Raw genomic sequence first — 21,367 nt, forward strand, 5'->3', positions numbered from 1 at the left:
CCCAGAGGTGCCCAGGAGGCCAGCCCCCAGGGAGGGGCTCCTGCCTACTCAGGGTGGGGCTGAAAACACCCGAGGCCCACTGCCCCAACAGGCCTGGTCACGTGGGGACAGGGAGCCCGGCTGGTCTTCCCACCTCCAGTGACGTGTCCCCAACCCCACCTACCGTGTCCTGGGCGAATCCCCACGCGCCTGCCACGCAAGCTGCCCCCTGCCCTGTCCTCTGGGACACCCCCACGACTGTGCCTTGCTTTGTGACCGGTGATTTCTGTCTGTCTCCCCATACGTGGTGAAGTCCCCGCGGGGGTTTATTTATAACCGCTTTATTGAGAAATTTGCATGCCGTATAAGTCACCTATCTAGCCTGTGCAATTCAACGGTGTCTAGCACATCCACGGAGCTGTGCAGTCATCACACGATCAGTTTTAGGTCACTGTCACTGCCCCAAAAGCACCCCTGCACCCACTAGTAGTCACTCTGCCATTTTTCCCCAACATCCTCTCCAGCTCAGGCGACGACTAATCTACTTTCCATCTTTATGGACTGGCTTAATTTGGACATTTCATATAAAAGAAATCATACAGTATGTGGTCTTCAGTGTCTGCCTTCTTTCACTTGGCATAATGTTTTCCAGGTTCTTCCACGTGGTAGCGTGTATATCAGTACTTTGTTCCTTTTTATGGCTGAATAGTATGCCATTGTATGGATATACCACATTTGTTTATCCATTCATCAGGTGATGGACATTTGAGTTGTTTCCACTTTTTGGTTATTGTGAATAATGCTGTTAATTCACACTCGTGTAAAAGTCTTTGTGTGGACATATGCTGTCGTTTCTCTTGGATGTATGCCCAGGAGCGGAATTGCTGAGTCATATGGAAACTGCATGTTTAAACTTAGAGGCCCCCATGTGTTTTTAATGAAAGACTCACTGCCCCTCCCCAGCCACGTGACCTTGGCCTGCTGACTTGACCTTCTCAAGCCTTGGTTTCCTTGCCTGTACAAGGGGAATTGACTCACTCACTAAATCTTTATTGACCACCTGCTATGGGCTGGGCTCTGTTCTAGGTGCTGGGACACAGCAGTGATCATAGGAGACAGATTCCTGCCCTCAGGGAGCTGACTTCCAACGGAGGGACCTGGATAATAAACAGACAACAATTTAAACACAGTAGGTCAGATGAGAGAAGTAAGGCAGAGAAGGAGATAGAGAATGTGGGGGTGCAGAATGGGGGTGAAGTGGTGTCACAGGGTTAATGGGGCTGCCAGGGAGCCCTCATGAGGAGGTGACATGGAGCACAGACCCAGAGGAGATGGGGAGCACAGCTTGTACAGGTGGAGGGGGTGGGGGTGGGGGTCTGTGGATTACAATCACTCCTGCTTGCGGGATCTTTATGCCAGAATCGAACGTAGCCATGTTGATCATGTGTGTCCTCACCATCTTGAAAATCAATTCCTGTGAAGGGAGCCCAAAACCGTCATTTTAAATTCGTTAGAAACCCAGGGACTCTGCCTTGGGGAAATCTGGGACGACTCTGGAAGGCGGTGGCATTCAGCTGGGGCTTGAAGGCTGGGTAGAAGTGAGGAGGGACCGGCTGACCCTCCAGCCCCTGATCATCAGGGGCTCTCCGGGTGGCTTCTGCCTCTTCTGAAAGGAGCATCTGTATGAGTCCAGCCAGGAAGCTGAGCAGGCTTTCTGAAGCCAGGCTGCCTTTGGGGAGTCCTGAGGCTTTGGTGATTGAAGGGCAGCTCCTGTTTTTATGCAAAGCACTGGGCCCTTCCCCTCTCCTGTCCACAACAGAAGGCTTTGTTCCCTTCACAGGTGCAGCCTTCCTTTCCAGATCATTCCTTTCTTCTTCCTCCCCAGGCTGCCACAGCCTCAGACAAGGGACTAATTTGAAAGTCTGAATCTAGGGGCAGGAGAGAGGCAGAAGATGGCAAGTGGCCGCTGTGCTCCTGGGCCAGCCTGGGGCAAGCTTCCTCCTGGACGCCCGGCCCTCCTTTATCTTGGTTGAATCAACAGCCAGTTCATTCACTAGTCAATTCGTTCCACACACATTTCCGGCACTTCTCCACCGGGCCAGGCTCTGTACTGGTGCTGAGGATGCAAGATGATTCAGACACCATTTGGGCCCTCCACCCACCCCAGCCTGGAGGGGAAACCAACACGTAAATAAACACTTATTTCTGGCACTCTGATAGCCCACTTCACTGGGTGCAGAACCGAAATAGTGCAAGGTTTTGGGAGCCAGACACAGAACTGGCTACTGCTCCGGGGCCCAGCGCAAAATGAAAACGCATTCCCCTTGTTCAAAATTCACTAGAGATTTCAAGATGGCAACAGCAGAGCATTGCACCACGTGTGGAGCCCTTCTAAATGTGGGGCCCATGTGACAGCACAGGTCACATGCACACAAAGCCGGCCAGCTCATACCTTCCAGAAGCTCCCACTCTGATGTAAGCTTTGGTTACGGGTTGTTTCACCTCTGTCTTTGGTTTCTTTATCTGTAAACTGAGGTTGGACCTGCCTCTTACATTGGGTAGTTGTGAGCATTAGTGAATTATATTTATGAATCTACTTGAACAGAAACTAGTGCACAGTAGATTCCAAGATCAATAATAGCTATTATTATTCCAATAGGTTCAAAAGGGGAGAAGGGTCAATCTGGAGGGGGCAGGGAGGAGAGCAGCTCTGAGAGCAGCTTCATTAGAGGCCCGTGGAACCTTGAATTACGGGCGTGTTCCCCACACCCTCTGGCCCGCAGACTCTGGGGTCAAACCACCTGGCTCCCTCACCTCCCAGCTGTGTGACCTCAGCCCCTCCATGCTCCCTTTCCCTTATCTGTAAAGTGGGCACAATCCTAGTGTGCATCTCAACGGGTCGTCCCGAGGGCGGCTCACGCCGCACCCTTAGGACAGGCTGGCACAGGAAGAGCTTTGTATTTTCAGCTGGAAGAATCTGGGAGCATCTCCGATGACAATGACAAATAAAAATGGCAAGCAATAGGATATATTGGAGTATATGAGGAAGCCATTTGGTATAAACCTAATTCGGCCTGACTTTGTTTTTCCAAAATGGCCTGTGGCCATTGAGCATGCATTGTATATCTGCTTAGACATTTTGAGATAAAGGTGCAACTTCCCTCCCCCTCCCAACGTTGGCATCTCCTTAAAGATTAAGCATCTTTCTTTAGGCTGGGAACTGATTGCAGCACTCATCTGTGACAGCCCAGCTCGAGGCAACAGACCTGCCACCCTGCGGCGTTCACTGAGACAGCAGACCTATCTGCTGTTTCCATCAATCACTGTGCTGACAGAGCAGCCTCGTGACTATTGTAAAAGGGACATTTCAATCATATGTGAAACATACTCTTTGAGGGTATATAACCACCCTGTATACCCCACTTCTTTGGAGTGCTCTGTTCCTTTGTGGAAAGACTCTCCCGGGTTATAATCCTCAGATTTAAGCTCGGAATAAACTCACCCAAACTTTCATTTATAGATTGGTTATGGATTATTTTTGTCGACAACAACAAGAGACATCTAAGAATGAGCTAGGACCAAGTCAAGGGACGGATTACAAAATAACTGACCTGTGGATTACTTTGCTGGGCTGCCAAACAAAATACCGTGGATGTGTGGGGCTTAACCCACAGGCGTTCACTGTCTCATCGTCGTGGAGGCGGGAAGGCCCAGGTCAGGGTCTGGTTTCTCTGAGGCCTGTCTCCTTGGCTTGCAGACGGCTGCCTTCTTGTGTGCTCACCAGGTCCTCCTCCTGGGCGTGCACATCCCCGGGGGCTCCTTGTGTGTCCACATTTCCTCTTCTTCTAAGGACACAGTCAGATTGGATTAGGAGCACCCTAACAGCCTCGGTTTAACTTAGTCAGCTCTTGAAATGTGTTCCCTCCAAAGATGACACCTTCTGAGATGCGGGGGGTTCTGGCTCCAACACACGAATTTAGGGGGAACATAACACCCTGTGCTTTTCAAAAATGTCCAGGTCCTGACAGACAAAGAAGACCCGAGTGAGGGGGTGAAAGGAGGACCCTGAGCTCGCGTGTTCTCCTGGGCGGGATCCCAGACAGGAGACACTGTTTTTCTTTTGTTATAAAGGATGTTAGTGACACAATCGGCAAAATCTGAATAAGGCCTGTGGATTACATAATAGTATCATATCAGTCAACTTCCTGATTTTGATCAAAACCTCCTGTAGTTATGTAACAGAAAGTGCTTGTTTTTAAGACATACGTACTGAAGTATTTGGGACCGTCAGGTAATCAGGTCTGCAACGTACTCTCAAAGAAAAAAGTAGATGAGCGATGGACAGATGGATGGATGGATGGATGGATGGATGGATGGACGGGTCGGTGGGAGCGAAGGCAGAATGTTAACCCTCACACCAATGAAAAGCACACAGAAATTCCTGCCTAGTTTTGCGACTTTTCCGTAAGTCTTTTCACACGTACAGTTCAAAAACTTTTAACCACTGAGATGAAAACCTAAGCAGTGGGTCACGGTCCAGGGGCAATATGGCGGAGGGAGGGGGGGAAGAGAAGGACACCTATCGAGTGTCAAGCAGCCTCGATGGTCTTACCACAGCCTTACAAGGTAATTAATAGAACCCTCATTTTCAACCTGAGGAAAGGGAGGCACAGAGCGCTTAACTATCTCGCCCAAAGTCATTTCAGGTTTTGTGAGGGCAGCCCCCACTCCCGGGTCCCATTTCCAGGTAGGGCAGCCAGTGTTTACATTCACTGTCTCACCTTGGCCACCATCACACAAGGCAGCCTCAGAGAGGGTCCAGTCCTGGGGAGGCGGTGAGTCAGGGTGGGTGGGGAGGGGGGGCAGTATTCATTGCTGGATTTACAAACCTGTAGTTTTCTCTGGGTCCCCAAACTTCAGAGCCAGCCTCAGCCCCTTCCGGCCCCAGAGACATTCAGTGTTCAAGATGAAATAAAGACCCAACGTGATCCGAACAAAGTGTTATTATAAACTTGTGAAAAGAGTCCTTATTAGAGAGGGCTCGGGCAGGAGGAGGCCTGGGGGTTGTGACAAGTCTGATCATTTCTGCAGGCTCCTGGCGAGCGGTGATCATTAGCAGATTTTGTTCTGGGCAGGCTCAGCGTCAGCCCCACATTATGGGATTTTACGGGATTTATGCACAGAACTTTCATACAAAGCGAGGTATTATAGGACGGATTAGGCAGTTCCAAGAAGCAAAGTGTCGGGCTCTCCCATCTTAGTTTTTAGCAGATTTCTTGAAGAGGCCCATGGTTGAAGGGGCTCTGTGGCCTCACACCAGAACTCCTGTATCCTGCTGACTCTAGAATAAGCATACTTGTCCAAAAAGATCATTGAGTGGATTTTTCTTAATATAAACTAATTACAGAACATTAGGAATATGTAAAAAAGACATAAAAAGATGAAAATCACATGTTCTATTATCATCCAGAGACAGCCACTGTCTTCTTTCTGTGTGTGGTTGTGTGTGCACGTGTGTGTGTGTCCGTGTAGAGAGAGATGGAGAGACAAAGACAAAAGTCCAGAGCAGGAAGAGAAAGAAGCAGAGAGAATGAGCTTTGAAGTAAAGTTGAGCTAAATTTGAATTCTGTACCTGCCACTGATTTGCTCCGTGACCTTGGCCAAGCTCCTTGACCTCCAATTCCACAGGTGTGACTGGGGAACACAGACCCTACCTCAAGGGAGCCGTTTTGATTAAATGAGAGTAAATTAAATGAACGTGAAGCATTTCATATACCACCTGACCCAGACAACATCCCACCCAAATGGTAACTAAGTAAATATGAACAAGTACTTTAGGCTTTTTCTTTCCAGAAGTGGGATCATGCTGGCCACACGAATTTGTATCCTAACACAATACGGGTTTTACTGCTATAATTGTGGGAAAACAGACTTTCATTCTCAGGGAGCTAAAAAAGAAGAGTACAAAATTCCCAATTACACCCTGCTCTTCAGACTAAATTTTTAATGACGCAGTATATTGTCAAGATTGTGCATATGTTTTTGGGGGGTTTGTTGTTGCTCTTTCCTTTATATTTGGCTGCCCAGCATAAACTCAACAAGCACCTGACTGGGGCTACAGATTCACAACGTCCAGAAGATCTGATTATTCCATCTGTCTCAGCAACGCCACTTAACACTGCACGATTCGGACAAGTTACTCCTCCTCTCTGGGCCTCCGTTTCCTCATCTGTTCAATGGGGATGGCAACAGCGCCCCTCAGCAGGTGGCTGTGATGGCTAAGTGAGAGTCCACGTGAAACAAAGGACCTGGTGCCTAGTAAGTGCCCTGTAAAAGGTAAAATAATAACAATTATTGTTTCTTACATTTAAGAGATACAATCTTCCTATTACAAATATGTGCCTTTCCGTTTGTCTGTTTCCTACATGTTTCTATAGACTAATTAGAGCAACAAAGCCCAGACAGGGCTTTTTGATGGAGCCAGAACTGGCAGGCAGCCCCTCTGTGCGCCCCTTCGCACTGGGAGACAGCCGGCCAGATGTGGCACAGGAAACAGGAGGCCGGAGGGTCGGGGGTACATGCAATGCCAAGGGGCTGCATGCCTGTCCCCCCACCTGAAGGCAGAGACTGGGCTTGTTGTGGACTTTGAGAGCCCTCATAACAAATGGCAGGGCTGTAATAAATCTTAGGGGAGGTCCATTGTGGAGAGGCAGGGAGGGGGAGACACCAGGATCCCAAGTCAGAGCCTGTCGCTTCTGCCTCCAGCTTGAATGTTCACAAGCCTGTGGCCTCAGGCAAGCAACTCAGCATTTGGGGGTCTCAGTGTCCTCGTCTGTCAGGACTAAAGGAGGTAGCACGTTTGAGGAGCTAGACACAGCCCCAGGCTGTGGTGAGCACATCCTAAACACCAGCTGGTCACGATACATCCATCATTAGGCTCTCCTGTCCTACTGCTTTTGTCTATTCGTTTTCAACTTCTCGATGACGTTGGTCTCCCCATTGATCCTCCACTTCTCACGGTGGGCATTAAACTGGGTCAGTCCCTATGAATACGTTTCCAGCAGGAGGGCGAGAAAACAGATACTGCTTTTCTGAAGCTCGCGTTTCATTTATTTCTGAGGTCTTGAAAGACCGACATTTGCTAGCTTAAGGTCGGCGGTCTAGGGCGGAAACTGGCAAACTACAGTCCACAAACCAAGTCTGCAGAGCCCCCGGCCTTTCTGTGTACACTGCAGGTCTAAGAATGGTTCTTATACTCTTAAATGGTTGGAAAGTAAGCAACTTTGTGACATGTGAAAGTTATATGAAATTCAAATTCCGGTGTCCATAAATAAAGTTTTATTGGTACACAGCCAAGCTTATTAGAGAGAACGCGTCTATAACTCTTTACGTATGGTCTGTTTACATATCATCTATTTACTTATTGCTATTTATCTACTGTCTGTTTACATATCACCTATTTGCATATTGTCTATTTACATATTGTCTGTTTACAAGCACCTATTTGCATATTGTCTATTTACATATTGTCTGTTTACAAGCACCTATTTGCATATTGTCTATTTACATATTGTCTATTGCTGCAACAGCAGAGTTGAGTTGTTGCAACAGAGACTGTATGACCCAAAAACTCTTTACAGAGAAGGTTTGCTGACTCCTGGCCCAGTGTAAGGGGTTAGCACTCCTGTGGCCCCAGTGCTGGGCCAGTTCCAGTTCTGGAGAAGGCTTTTTATACCCCTGCCACTCAGGTTTCTTCCACCCTCCACCTCCCCCCAGACAGTGCCCATGTCACTCAGGCTCCACACCTGCCACCACCCCACCCCAGATGGTGAGTTCCTTGAGGACATGAAGCCAGGAGGAAGGAAAAGAACACCCATGGAGCATCTTACCCCTGCCAGACACAGGTCCTTCAAAGATGTCATCTCTGTAGGTGGTAAAACCCCATTTTAGGGGTGAGAAAACTGAGGCTTGGAAAGGCAAATGCCCTGCCCGCCCTTACAGCTATTGAGTGGCAGAGCTTGGATTTGGATCCAGTCTTGCCAGCCCTAGGACCATCCTCACACCAATGCTCCACACCCTGATTTAGAATTATTTGACTCACCGACCAAGTCAGGAGGCAGGTGACAAACGCCGGGTGCCCTCCTGGCCTGAGCCCACGCATTCTCGAGTTACACCCCCAACCCATCCCACCCGGCTGTGTTCCTGCCACGTTCTCAGCCTTGGCTCCAGCCTGCATTTCCACCCAACCCCGGCAGCCAGAATAAACACGGGGCCTGCCCCAGCGTCCTCTCACGGGGAGCCCGCAGCACCCACCTCCCCGCTGCCACAGCCTGGGATCCAGGATAATAAGGGAAAGGGAAACTCGCCTGTGGGCAGAGCAAGGCTGGAGAGGACGGGGAGGCGTCATTCCATGGAGAACACTCGCCTGGGTCGGGGAGGTTGTCGTGGGCTGAAAGGAGCCATTCTACCTGCTTTTTAAAAAATTTTATGTATCCAGTCCTATCAGCCAAGACTTGCCAAGGAGAAAAGGGCCCCTCTTGGTAAATGTTCTCTATTAGAAAAGGGAGGTGTTTATGAGGTTTTTAAATGTGTCTGGATACCCAGTGCCCAGGGGTTCCCCTCCCCACAGGGACTTTCCACCCGGCTGAAGCCTGTTGTCCCCTCTCTGTTTCCTCTGGCCGGGCAGGCCCCCAGGTTGGCCATCTCACATCCCCCTAGGTGTCCATCTCCATGAAGACCCCTCGAGGCAGCCCACCTTAAACTTCATGGAACACGTGCTTCCACTAGACCAGGAGTGGCTCGGCGTCCACCCCTCATTCAACACTGCCCGCTTGTTCTGCTCAGGGCAGAGTAGCCAACGGTCCAATGAAGCCATGAGTGTGAGTGAGTGTGTGTCTGTGTGCATGCATGCAAATGTGTCAAGTTATTGGTATTAACATCCTGCTCAACAGGAATGTCCCTTGGAGGGAAGGGACTCCCGGGAGGCCCCTGAGCTGGGCGCTCATGCAGCGGAGCCTCCAGGCGTCCCCGTCTGCCCATCGTTGGCCTGGTAACTGTGGCCTCTCTGGCCTGAACAGCCCGCGCAGCCTCTTCGCCCCGTCCCAGCATCCACCCTTCGTTCACTACAGGCTGTTCTGGACCCAGCGGCCGGAGCGCTGCTTCCAAAACATGGATCCCATCGCAGCTCCCCTCTCTGTTCCTGTCACACTGCAAATGAAACCCGCAGGCACCCTCCTGGCCTCTGGACACTGCCTCAGCGCTTCTCACACTTCAGTGTGACGAAAAGCACTGGGGGACCACAGCAAATACACTGCAGAGGCTGCTTCCGGAGGGCCGGGACGGAGCCGGGATTCTAAACTTCTCCCACGTGCCCAGGTGACACTGACGCTGCTGGTCCAGGACCACCCTGAGCATGGAGACCCCAGGTGAGCTAACCCCTCACCCACCTCCTTCTCCTTCCTCCCAGCCACTCCCATCTCTCTCTGTCCCCCCACCCTGTCTATATTCTTCCTGGCACTCTCCACCTCCTGGCAATGTAGTAAAGCCAGCTCCACAAGGGCAGGGACTTTGCTGTCCTCACTGCTGTCTCTCCAACATCCAGAACAGGGCCTGGCACACAGTAACGGCTCCGTAAATCTTTGCTGACCGAGGAAGCGGATGGATGAGTGAATGGAGATGCGCATCTGCAGTATTTCACTACCTCTGCTCCCGAGACCTCGAGGCCGAGGCTCAGTTTCTTCACCGGGGCAGAGCAGGTCAGACTTCACTTACAAAACACAAGTTAAAGACAAAATGACCAATTTTAAGACGGTGACAGCGGAGCATTGACCCACGTGCAGAGCCGCAGCACGGGTCACAGGCCCACCGAGCCCCCGCCCCTGCCATGGAGAAGCCACGAGTCCGATGTGAGGTCTGGACGAGAAAACCAGCAGTGACAGTGCAGCGGGACTATGCGCAGGGGGAGGGAAGACAGGGGCCAAGAGGAGGGACCCCTGGGCCAGCCCTGGGTGGGGACGGGGACACTGGGGCCTGAGGGGCAACTGGGAAAGCTTCCTGGAAAAAGTACCACACGACCCAAGGGAAACCTTGCAAGATGGATAGGGGTTTGCCTGGCTGAAGAGAAAAGGTTCTGGAGCAAGTGTGCAGGGGGGTGGGGCGGAAGGTACCGGCGAGATGAGGGAGCGCCCAGCCCAGCCGGTGTTTCGGGAGCCGTGCTCTGGGGCGGCCCAGGAGCACCCCTGCAGGGAAGCCCTCCATCTCTGCATGTGGCTGATCTGACTCCTCAGCAGGGTTAAAAGGCCCCGCCAAGAAGGGACCACGGCACCATAAAGATGAGAGCTGGCATTTACTGAGCTCTCTGGAGGGGATGTCACGAGCATCAAACCCTATCCTCATGACTATCCTCCCTTTACAAACACGGAAGCTGGAGATGGGAGGGGGGAGGGAGTTGAACCAGAGCTGCCCAACTCACAGCCATACTGCTCCTCTCTGACTCAACCTGCCTGACCCCGATAGCCCCCAAGTAGAGGATTAGATGATAGTTGATTGACTGACTGACTGACCAACTGAATGAGTGAGTGAAGGCTTCATTTCTCCAGCTTCACTTTCTTCCCCATTAAGCGTCTGTTAGGACGAGAGCCACCAACCCAGAACAGCCCATGAGGAGGGCTCAGTGCCGGGAGACGCCCTAAGTGCAAAGGAGGGGAAGAGCTTGGCTGATGGTGGAAGAGGGAGGAAGACTTCACGCAGGGGCTGTCAACAGTGAGGGGCTGCGCTGAGGCAGAACTGGGAGGTTCTCGAATGTCAGGCGCCCAACAATCGCCTGCTCGGCCTGCGTGTGGATTCCCAGGCCCCCACTCTAGGCTGCTGGTTCTGGACGGCTAGGCTGGGGCCCCGGAATCTGCATTTTGACAAGCTCCCCAGGTGGTCCTATACATTCCAATAGACATCGATGGATAACCTAGCCGGGTTCAAATCTCACCCGTGTGACCTTGAGTGACTTTCTTAACTTCCCTGAGCCTCAGATAAGTAGAAGGCAAGGCTTGAGACCCGTTTATTCTTCCAGCTGCCATTTGAGGTGGTGATAAGGAGAGTGCCTGGTCAAAGGATGTTCACGCGCTTGGCACTGGGGATGCAATAGTGAGTAAAAAAAGATGGGTCTTGACCCTGGCGGGGTAGGGGGTGAGGGTCGTCACAGTCTGGTGGCCCATCCAGGGCCAGCAAGTTCCCCTGCAGGTCCCGGGCCGGCCCTCTTGTGGCCCATCTCTAACGCTGAGGTCAGCTGGCTCTAGGCTGGAAGGTGGCTCCAACCTGCCCTCCTGGGTCCTCGCACCTCCTGGGCCCGCCTTGCGCCGGGGAGCTGAGTCATGGAAAAAGTTCGCTCTCCAGGCGGCAGCTCACCTCCCTTCTCCATCAAGCCCACAAAGCCTCCTTTCACATTTTCAAGGGGGTGGGTGGGGGGGGGGCTGTGGGGCCCTCTCCCCAGGCTGGGATGTGAAATTTCAAACTTTGTCCTGGAGTTAAATTCCCCAGCCCCTGCCCCCAGGGAAACTAAGGGAGGAGGGGGGAGGGGGAGGGGGGGAGCAAGATCGTGTCCTGCGGAAGCCAGGCCCCAGGGACCCTCTGGGCCAGCCTGCTGAACTGTGCACCCCCAGCCCAGCGTCCCCTCAACCTCATCTTCTCGCGGACTTGGCGGCGGCATAGAGAAGGGGACAGATAGCCCCTCTCCGGGCAGCTGATGATGGAAAGAGCCTGAGGCTCATGGAGATGCCAGGCCCACAAAACCCACATCCTGAAGGTGGAACAAGTAGAAACAAGGTGTCTCCTTTTCGACCACAGTTCAACCCCAGCTTCTTTTAGAATTGCCTGACTTGTTTCTTTCTACTCTGATTTCACCCAAACCTGATGGTAGGGGGAGGTAAGAAGCACCCTGGGTGGCCTTGGGTGAGAGGCTCAGACTTGCTGGGCCTCTCTTTCCTCCTGTGTTAAATGGGCGCAATGACACGCGGCCTCGGGCTGTCTCCTGTCTCACAGGAGATGTGTAGAGGGCCTGTGATGTTCCGAAGATCAGTCCGGGTTCTCAACCTCCTTCCCACTCACTGTCCTCCCTCCATCCCAACACACACCCGGGGAAACGTCAGCAGGACCCAGCGGTCACCCAGCTGGGCTGGCCTCCGAACGGGGTGGGGTAGCAGGGTGGGGTTGGGACTTCAGTGGACATGCTGCTGTGTTTACGAGTCACTTAACATTTCTGCACTGCGGTTCCCTCCTCTGTAAAGCAGTGGGCGTGTGGCGAGGAGGAGCCATGATCTTTGCAAGCCCTTTTAGGCTTGGGGTGTTAGTCTTATGTGGGGAGAAAGGCCTGGAAGGAAAAGGATGGCTGGTGGGTTAGCAGGAATAGGAGGCTGGAGGCTGGGCCAGCTTGGAGGCGCCGTGTCGCATCCGGGCCGCTAGGCGGCTTCGAGGATAAGAGATGAGACCAGGGCGAGCGCCCGGCTCCAGCTCCGGACTTTCCTGGCTGTCCTCCTGGCAGGCCCGGCCGACACCAGCCGCTGCTGGGTGGGAAGGGCCTGTCTCCCCCACGGTGGGACTCCTTTCCCATTTTACTGGCCCCCAAGGTGGGAGAAGGCTGTCACTTTGACGGAGTCCTGCCCTTAGCCGTGGCCTGGCAGTCAGATGAAGGCAATGGCCTGCCTTTCCATCCTGCTTTTGGAAGGTGGGGTAGAGGCAGGAGGCAGCCCTCCTCCCCGAGCGGGGTGGGGTGGGAAGAGGAATCAAGTCTGGGTTTGGATCCCTCCCTCCCCGCACTTCCTGGCAGGGCAACCTGGCAAATGGGGAGAATAATTCCCCCACTGCAAGGTCAGTGGGAGGATTAAATGTCAGAATACAACCCTCAATGTAGGAGAGCTGCTCCTCCAACCCCTCTTCCGGATCTCCTTTGCTCTTCCAGGGGCTCTGCGGATAACGAGCTTCCCACTGCTCCCGGAAGGAACATCCTCACCTGCGCACCCACCTCCCCAGACCCAGAGGGTCTCTGCAGCCGAGGAGGGAAACCCTTGCCACCTCCTCCCCAAATCAGTATTTCTCAAAGCGACGTTCTCACCCCAGCCTCAGCAGAACTACCAGGAGGAGCACTGAACACACTGATTCCAGCACATCCAGCCCTGCTGAATCAGACCATCTGGGGGTGAGGCCCAGCACGCTGCGCCTGAACAAGTCTCTCTCGGTGGAGCCGGAGAACCTCTGTCTCAGATCACAGGACAGCTCTCTGGCTCCCCCTCTCTCCTCCTGGCCTGGGACAGTCCGGGGCAGCGGGAGGCAAGTCCCATCAGCACTTTCAACTGGGGCTGCTCTTTAGTGACTCACCTTCCAGACTTCCTGCTACAGACAACTCGCAATGGCTGGTCCCACCCTCCAGCCGAGGAGACACTCGTGTTGGGGGAGAGCAGGAGGTCACGAGGCCGGTGCCCCGCTGGGGCAGCCCAAGGAGACCCAAAGAGAGAAGTCGCTGCCTGCACAGCACATGGGCCACTGGTTTAGGACGTTTTGTTTACAAGCTTTTGTTATTAAGGAAATTGCTGTCAGTCAAGGTAATTCTAGCCCAGATGAGCAATAAATATGCTCCCAGCTAATCTTATGGGGATTTTATTGGCACCCTGGGGGCAGAGGTTCCTTTACCCGGACCGCACCCCCCCCCAAAACGAAACCCTGCTCCCCAGCTGTTTCCCTCAGCAACGCGAGAGACTCGGGGCAGACTCAGAAAGTGCACTCTAAGTGGAGACAGAAGACGTCCGGGCACAGGTCGGGAGTGGCTTCCTGGTCCTACCTGGAGGCAGGGAAATGACCTGAAATAAACCCTGGGCGACTTGGTTGGATCAAGGCATGCGCGAGCCCCCCTCCGCCCCGCCCCCCCCCCCGGGCCTGCCCTGCACGCAGGGGCGGTCACCTGGCCCACGCGCGCCCCAGCCCGGGGAGACGGCGTCCCGGGCAAGGAGGAATGTCTCAAGGAGGGAGCCGGTTCGCAGGAGTCGGTTCCAGCGTGTTCGAGCTACGGCTGCGAGCCCTCAGGGACACCGCCGGCAAGTCCCGGCTTGCAGCGAGGGGAGCCAGCCCTGGGAGAGCGCGAGTCGGAGCGAGCCCGTGTGCGCGCCCGCGCGCGCGCCCCGCGACAGCGCAGGGGGAGGGGAGACCGCGGCAGCCACTCAGAGGAACAGGAGTGAAGCCTCAGACCAACTTTAACTGTCAATCAGACTTAATGGGGTATTAAAAAAAAAATGGGGGGGGGGGGGAAAAAGGGCGGCCCTCTCGCTCCGCGCCGCTGCTGCCCCGGGAGCGAATTAATAAGGCGGCGCAGACGAGGGCGTCCGATCCACGCGCGCTCCGCACCCGGGCCCTCTCCAAGTTGGAAAGGACAAAAAGAAGGCAATAAATGCTAACAAGGGAGAGAGAGGGAGCCGGATCGAGCGGCAACTCCCAGCCTCTGCTGGAGGAGAGAGGGAGGGAGGGAGCCGGAGAGAGCGAGCGCGCGCGAGGGCGAGCCATGCACGTAAAGAAACTGACACCCGGACCCCCCACTTCTCCTGCACGTTGCTGGCAATCAGATCGCGTTTAAGCAATTTCCTGAGCCCAAGAATAGCAATGAGTCGGGAGACTTTCGCGGGCTGAAATTGGGAGCTCGAAGCACTTTTCCCCCTACTTTTTTTTTTTTTTTTCCTACAGAAGGGGGGGACGCTACAATTTGGAAACAGCTTTTTTTTTTTGCTTTTTTTTTTTAATCTTGCACTTTGAAACCGCGGGACTGTAGCAGGGTGCGCGCGTGTGGTTGGTGCCTTTTTTTTTTTTTTTCCCTTCCCCTGCCTAAACTCCTCTGTCAGCCCGTAAACATTACCTGAGAATTCCCCAGCCGAAACGGCTGCCGGGGCAAGAAACTTCTTGTTAGAACTTTCCACCTCCAGCTTCCCCTCCACCCCTCTTACTGTCCCAACCTTCTGAGACGCTTTTTCTCCTCCCCAGGAGGATTTATCTTTCTTTTTTTCTTTTTATTTTCCTTTTTCTCACCCGGTGTTTTGCGTTTGGGAAGAGGTGATTTCAAAAGTGGCCAGGTGGGACGCCTCTCTCCCCCTCTTTTGGTTTATTTATTATTGTTTGGGGTGTTTTCTTTTTCAATTCCTGTTTTGTTCGGTCCGGGGAGTTTCGCTCCCCCTACCCGGCGCCGCGGCGCGGAGGATGGTGTGGAAATGGCTGGGCGCGCTGGTGGTGTTCCCTCTGCAGATGATCTATCTGGTGGCGAAAGCAGCCGTCGGACTGGTGCTGCCCGCCAAGCTGCGGGACCTGTCGCGGGAGAACGTCCTCATCACCGGCGGCGGGAGAGGCATCGGGCGCCAGCTCGCTCGCGAGTTTGCAGCACGAGGCGCCAGAAAGGTACCCGGCACTGCGCGTCCAGGGGGTGGGGGCTGGAGGCGAGGGAAGACCCCGGGAGCGGGGGTGCGCCCACCTGCTGCCGCTGCCGGGACGCGCGCCCGGGGTCTGAGAGTCGCCGGCCACCCCACTTGTCTGCGCCACCCGCGAGGGCTGAGCTGGTCGGTTTCACCTTGTACATTTCCCGGGCACCCGACTGTCTTTTTCCGCAGGTCGGGAGCTTATCCGCTCCTTTGGGATCGGTGGCTGGCTGGCTGCTCACCCCTACCCCGAAAGTCAGGAGACCCACCCTTCTCCCACATTCCTCTCTCCCGAAGGAAGATGTGTGTTTTCCCCTCTCCCTGCCCCTCTCTGCCGCCACCCTGGTGAGTGCAGGGTGTGTGCGCTCCTGCGTAGAGCTGGGAGCCGCCTGCGAGCTGGCGCTTCGTGTTTTCCTTGGCAGCCCGCTTCCCAGCCCCGACCTGGGCGACTGCAGCTCCGGAGGCACGAAGAGAGGGGATCCTTGGTTTGAGTTTGAAAAGGGAGGAGCGGTGTGGCTGGTCTAGCCTGGCCTGCCGGGCACTCGGAGGCCCAGGTGTTTGGAAATCTGGAGGGAGGGGCACAGGGGTCACCAGAGCCCTTGTTCTCACCTTCAGCCCTGCCCCCTCTTCCCAAAGACGGCCCCAGAGGGGAGCCCTCCGCATAAGCGGGGAGGTGACACTGTGGGGAGAGCCCTCCCCCCAAGGCTGCCTCTAACTTTTTGGCAGTCCCAGCACCTCTTCCTCCAGTTTTCCCAGACCTGGTGCTGGAGAGTGGGGAGGGCCAGCCGGCTGTCACCCAGCTCCGACCAAAGCCAGGCTGACTCACACGGTGACTAGAGCAAGGCAGAGCGAGATCTGAGGCCGGCAGGCTGGGCCGTCTCCAGTCAGCCCTGTGAAGGGGAAGAGCGAAAACAGGGAAATTAGTTTGAAACTTAAACTGTTGTGAGCGAGGGGGTGAAAGGGCCAGCAAAGCCAGCTGATCTGACATGGAGCCACATACCTAGGGGATTAAGTAAATATGTACTGTAGAAAACCAAACCTGCGTATAATTCCAGGTTGCTTTTGTTTTGTTAAATACTGCCCTGAGATTTACAATTCCTCTGGGGTGGCTCCGACGGGGAACTGAACTTTGGAGCCTGTACGATCAGCCGGAGCTGATTGCCATTAACTCTTCCCTCCCCGGGGCCAGCGGGGGGCCTGTCGTGGTCGAGCTTGCCGGGGTCCTGCTTCTCCTTGGGTGGTTGGACAGCTGCTGACCTTGCCGTTGGGAGGGGAGTTCGGAAGTGTTTTTAACCCTTGGACACACCGAAAAAGGAAGAAGAGTTGTTCTCAGCAGTTTCACTTCCTCGGGGTGATGCCCCATTGAAGGGCTCCCGGAGCCCTTTGTTGGGGGGGGGGATCGGAATGGCAGGTGAAGGCGTCCTTGCAGGGGGATGTGGGCTTTGGGACAATCGTGTGTGATTGTCATTCCTTAGCTGTCTGCGTCCCACAGAAACTCTTCTGACTCTTCCAGCTGGCCCAGGTCCTGAGCCTCTTTTACTGCTCTCTTAACTGGCTGCAGTAGGCATGTGAAGAACTCTTTTAGTCAATCTGGAAAAACTTGACTGACTATAAACAAGCCTAAATGGAAAGAAGTATATGGCGCTGGGGAGGAGGAGGGTGGAATGGTGCAGAGTGGCACCCTGTGCAAGTTCTGCCCTGGGAACCACGCCCCACCTATCTTGGATGGGACGGCCTCCTCCAGGGAGTAAACCCAGGGCCACTTAGAAATGTGTCTGAAATAGCTATCAGGTCACTGCAAACAGGATCCATGGGGCTTATGGAACTGCCAGTGCCACTCACCCTGGGTTCAGTCATCAGACCACTCAGGATGACCAAAAGTGCTCCCTACAACTCTGTAATTATCTGACCAGCTACAGGAGCTGCTTTTTAATGAGACTTCCGCTTGCTGTCAGGGTGGGGAATTTGGAATCGAGGCTTCTTGCCGGAGTCCATCTGGGGCCGGTGAGGGGGTTTTGGACAATCCCCAGAGCTAGGAGTGTTTGGGGACAAAGGGCCACGGGTTGTGGATGGGGGTATTTACGGGAGCTCGCTGAGTGGGTTGTGTGAACCGTGGGCTTAGGGTGGGCCTGGAGCCACCGGAGAGAGCTGGGGAGGGCAGCACCAGTGACATCAGACGGGTCAGATGACTCTCCTTCTCCTCTGGGTGGAAACAGAGGCTGCCTCAGAGAGCCCTTCCAGCCTGGATTCGGCTGGGATTGGACCTGCAGCAGGCAGGCCCCCAGAAGAGAAAGAAAGAGAAGGCCCAGAGTCTGCAAACAGCTGGCACATCCCGGAGTTGTCTGTTTACTTTGTGGGGGAGTGACAACCCAGTTTCCCATAATGACCTTGAGTCAAACAGGATTTGGCAATATTTGGGGCGGTAGTGCGCCCTAGGCAGCAAAGGTGACCCGAATGAGGGTTCTTCTTAAAGGGACACAGAGGCTCCAGGAGTCAGAAAGTCACTCACCTGGAGACATTGCTCCCTACCCGCCGTGTCCCCAGGTTAACTGAGGCAGGGCCACTCATGGTTAGCGGCTCAGAGGGGAGGGCTCTTGCTGGGTTATTGCCCACTACACTCCTTTTTATTTCCTATGTCCTCCTGGAATTCCTCCCACAAAAGCCTTCGGAGTTGGGCCCATCCCTCTCCCCAGCAAGGCTCCTGGCTAGCTAGGCAGCTGGCCAGGCCTCCAGAGTCTTTGACCTTGACATGGTTTAAGCAGAGTCCCTGGGAGGATGAGAAGTGGGCTGGCTGTTTGGAAGTATTTGCAGTGGCTGTTCCAGCCTTTGGTCCAGTATGAGGCAAGTGGCCGGACGAGAGCCCTGGGTCAGGATCGCAGGCCCGTGGGGGCAGGAGCAACACACCCGGGCCCATCCTCTCCGTGGAGGAGGGGTGGGCTGAGACTCAGGGACCCATTTCAGGGGGGTGGTATGAGAACTGGCTCAGAGTTGTTGCACCTGCCCTGCTGTTATTGAATTTTCGGTACCCTGTTCCCAAAGCAGCAAGCCAGGAACGAGCCCTTGATGTGGATTGTGAATCCTATTCTCCACCACATCCGTTCAGCAGATCCCATATCCTTCCGACTCCTGGCTTTGGGGCAGGCCCAGGTCCAGGCCCGACTGGCCCGTGACAGCGGTCTTTGGGAGACCTAGTTCGGGGAAGCGGCCTGAGGTGTCTGACAGGTGTTTGCTGCTGCCCAGGCAGGGAGAGAGGTGGGGACAACAAAGATGAGTAAAGACACAGAGACGTGCTTACAGTCAAGGCACAAATTCCAGCACGTGTTAGTTTCCTGCGGCCGCCATAACAAATTACCACCAATCTGGTGGCTTACAACAAGAGAAGTGGATTCTCTCCCCGTCCTGGAGGCCAGAAATCTGACATCACGGTGTTGACAGGGCCCCACTCCCTCCAGAGACTCCGGGGGAGAACGCTTCCCTCCTTCTTCCAGCAGCGGGGTCTCCTGGTTGGTATTCCTGGGCTCGTGGCTCCATTGCTTCCATGGCTGCCTCCATCTTCACGTGGCCTTCTGCTCTGTGTCTCTGTGTGTCTCTGCATCCTCTCATCTTCTTGTAAGGACCCCAGGCATTGGATTTAGGGCCCACGCTAAATCCAGTATGACCTCATCTTGAGGTCTTTAACTACTTACATCTCCAAAGACCCTATTTCCAAATAAGGTCACATTCTGAGGTTCCAGGTAGACGTGAATTTTTGGGGGACACTACACAGAGGAAGCCCAGTCGAGCTGTTAATCTCTAACAAGGGTTCATGGAGGGCTTCCTGAGGGAGGCGGCATCTGAGTGAGCCTTGGAGAAGGTCAAGAGTTTCAACCAGAAGGGATGTGAGAAGGGCCGGCCAGGTGCAGGAGACCACCTGATCAAAGACTGTGTCCCTGGCTGAAGGTGGGGGAGGGAGGCGGAAGGCAAAAGAAGAAAATATTGTAGAGTGGGACAGGGAGCAAGTGAGGGAGGCTGGGGCTTGCATCTCAGACTCTGAGTTGGGCCAGTACTATGAGAACAGGAAAAAGGAGAAGGAAGAGAGGGGTCCAGACAGAATCTCGTGGGACCCAGAGTCATCAGGCCAAAATAGCTGCATTGAGTGACTGATGGGGGATGAAGGTCACAAAGCCAGGGGTGGCATGGCAGATGCAGACATGGCCCATCTCTCCCATCCTCCCCCTGAATGCAGCCCTTGCTGGGAATTTCTGGGAAAATACCAGGCTCCCACCTCACGTGGCCCAGGAGCAGGGGGGTGGCCACCTGTCCTACTGTGGCACCGGGGAAGTCTTTCAGCTGGTAGCATCTGGTCCTTGGGTTTCAGACAATGGGCCTTGGGCTGTCTCCTGAGTAGACGAGCTCCTCCCTCTTTCTGCCCCACTCTCTTTCCCTGGGGAACAGAGGCAGCCATGTCTGGGGCCACCCCGCTGCGGCCTGCTCTCCTGGGCCGAGAGGCCAGAGACTGGGTTCGAGACCCAGCTCTGCTTGCAACCCTGGAAGTCACTGCGTTCTCTGGGCTGCGGCTAAGAGGCAGACCTGGAAAGCAAGAGGGGACGCGATGACCCCTAAGACCCTGGCATGCTCTCAAACTCTCGTACTGTGGATCAGCCATCCCAGGAGAGCAGCCGATTGCCAAGCTCTCTGAGTTTGGGGGAAGAGAATTCTGCAAAAAACATTTGTCCTCATCACTGAGGGTCTCGGTCTTTCTTGCTGATCTAGTCAGCAGGTCCCACTGAATGAAAAAGAAGCAACTCCGACTTGGGAAAGGTGCCCTCAGTCAGCAGGAGGCCTCGTGCCTGTCTCTGAACGTCCTCAGCAGCGACCAGGTAGCCACCCGCCATGGACTCATTGCAGCTCTTATAGGAGATGTTGGTGTTTTCAACCAGTAGCTTCAAAGGAACGAGAGGCCCAAGTTTCCTGACTAGCATGTGAAGCAGAACTTTCAGTTTTTATCCTAAAACCAGCAATTGTCTATTTGGGCTTCAGAGAATGCCCTGCAAATCTAGAAATACTGAACCTGAGTCAGCAAGTCCATCTTCAGTCTCAGCCCATCTGCTAATTCTCGTTCGGGCTGCAAGCTCTTCTGAACTTTGAGGCTTCCCGAGCCGGGCATTTCTGCATCTCTGCCCAACGCCCTTCTGCTCTCGGCATCCTCATGGTACTTTCTCTGCTCCATTTCCCTCTCCTGATCTGTTGAGAAAAGGATCTCAGCCGCGTTTAGAGGAAGTAGACATTAGCCATCCTTTACTACTCCGGAAGGTGATCTGGTTCTTGCAGTCCTGCCACTTGTCCCTGAGGCCTTCTCCCTCCCTGCCACCATCAAAATCCAGCCGAGTTCTAGGCCTCAGCACGGGCAGGCAGGATTCCAGACCCGTCATGTTCTCCTTTATCCTTGGGCAAGAGCGCGACCACACCTAGAATGTTATAAGATGCTCTCCTCGTTGCCTTCAGAAGACACAATCTAAAAATACACCAAGTCTGTAAGATATTTGAAAGGAAACATTTGAAACTTATTATTCAGATGAACCAGGAAGGTCAGGAAGCAGATGAAGCCGAATGAAAGGGAGAGCAGGGGGGTCTACTGAGAGGCCATGGCTCTTGAATGTACGCTCGTCCGCTGTGGGACGAGTGAGGCCCCCTGAGAGCAGCAGGAGGTGTTAGCGTGTGAAGATGAGGGCGCGTCGGATTCTCAGAAAGGGAGTGCTGACTGACGGGACCAGGGCAGCGAGCGGAAGGTGGTGGGGACGCAGTCATTCAGTCAACAGATCTGTGGCACACCGTCTGTGCGCCAGGCACTGTTCCAGGCACTGAGGATACAGCCGTGAGCGAAGCAAGCAGAACCCCCAGCATGTGGAGCTGAAAGTCTAGCGGGGGAGACGCATCTTAAACCAGATCCGCAAAATCGTGCTAAGGAGAAA

General features: G+C 54.2%; 1 protein-coding gene across 1 annotated transcript in view; it reads left to right on the plus strand.

Moving 5' to 3' along the window:
* The first annotated feature begins 13,801 nt into the window (after window positions 1-13,801).
* DHRS3 (dehydrogenase/reductase 3) overlaps window positions 13,802-21,367 on the plus strand; it is a 40,026-nt gene continuing 32,460 nt past the window's right edge. Inside the window, exon 1 of the mRNA XM_044769714.2 lies at window positions 13,802-15,399. Within this exon, the coding sequence (XP_044625649.1) occupies window positions 15,205-15,399 (195 nt within the window). The 5' untranslated portion in view covers window positions 13,802-15,204. The remainder of the gene's footprint in view (window positions 15,400-21,367) is intronic.

The sequence above is a fragment of the Equus asinus genome, chromosome 5 (assembly GCF_041296235.1).
Source record: "Equus asinus isolate D_3611 breed Donkey chromosome 5, EquAss-T2T_v2, whole genome shotgun sequence".
NCBI lineage: Eukaryota > Metazoa > Chordata > Mammalia > Perissodactyla > Equidae > Equus > Equus asinus.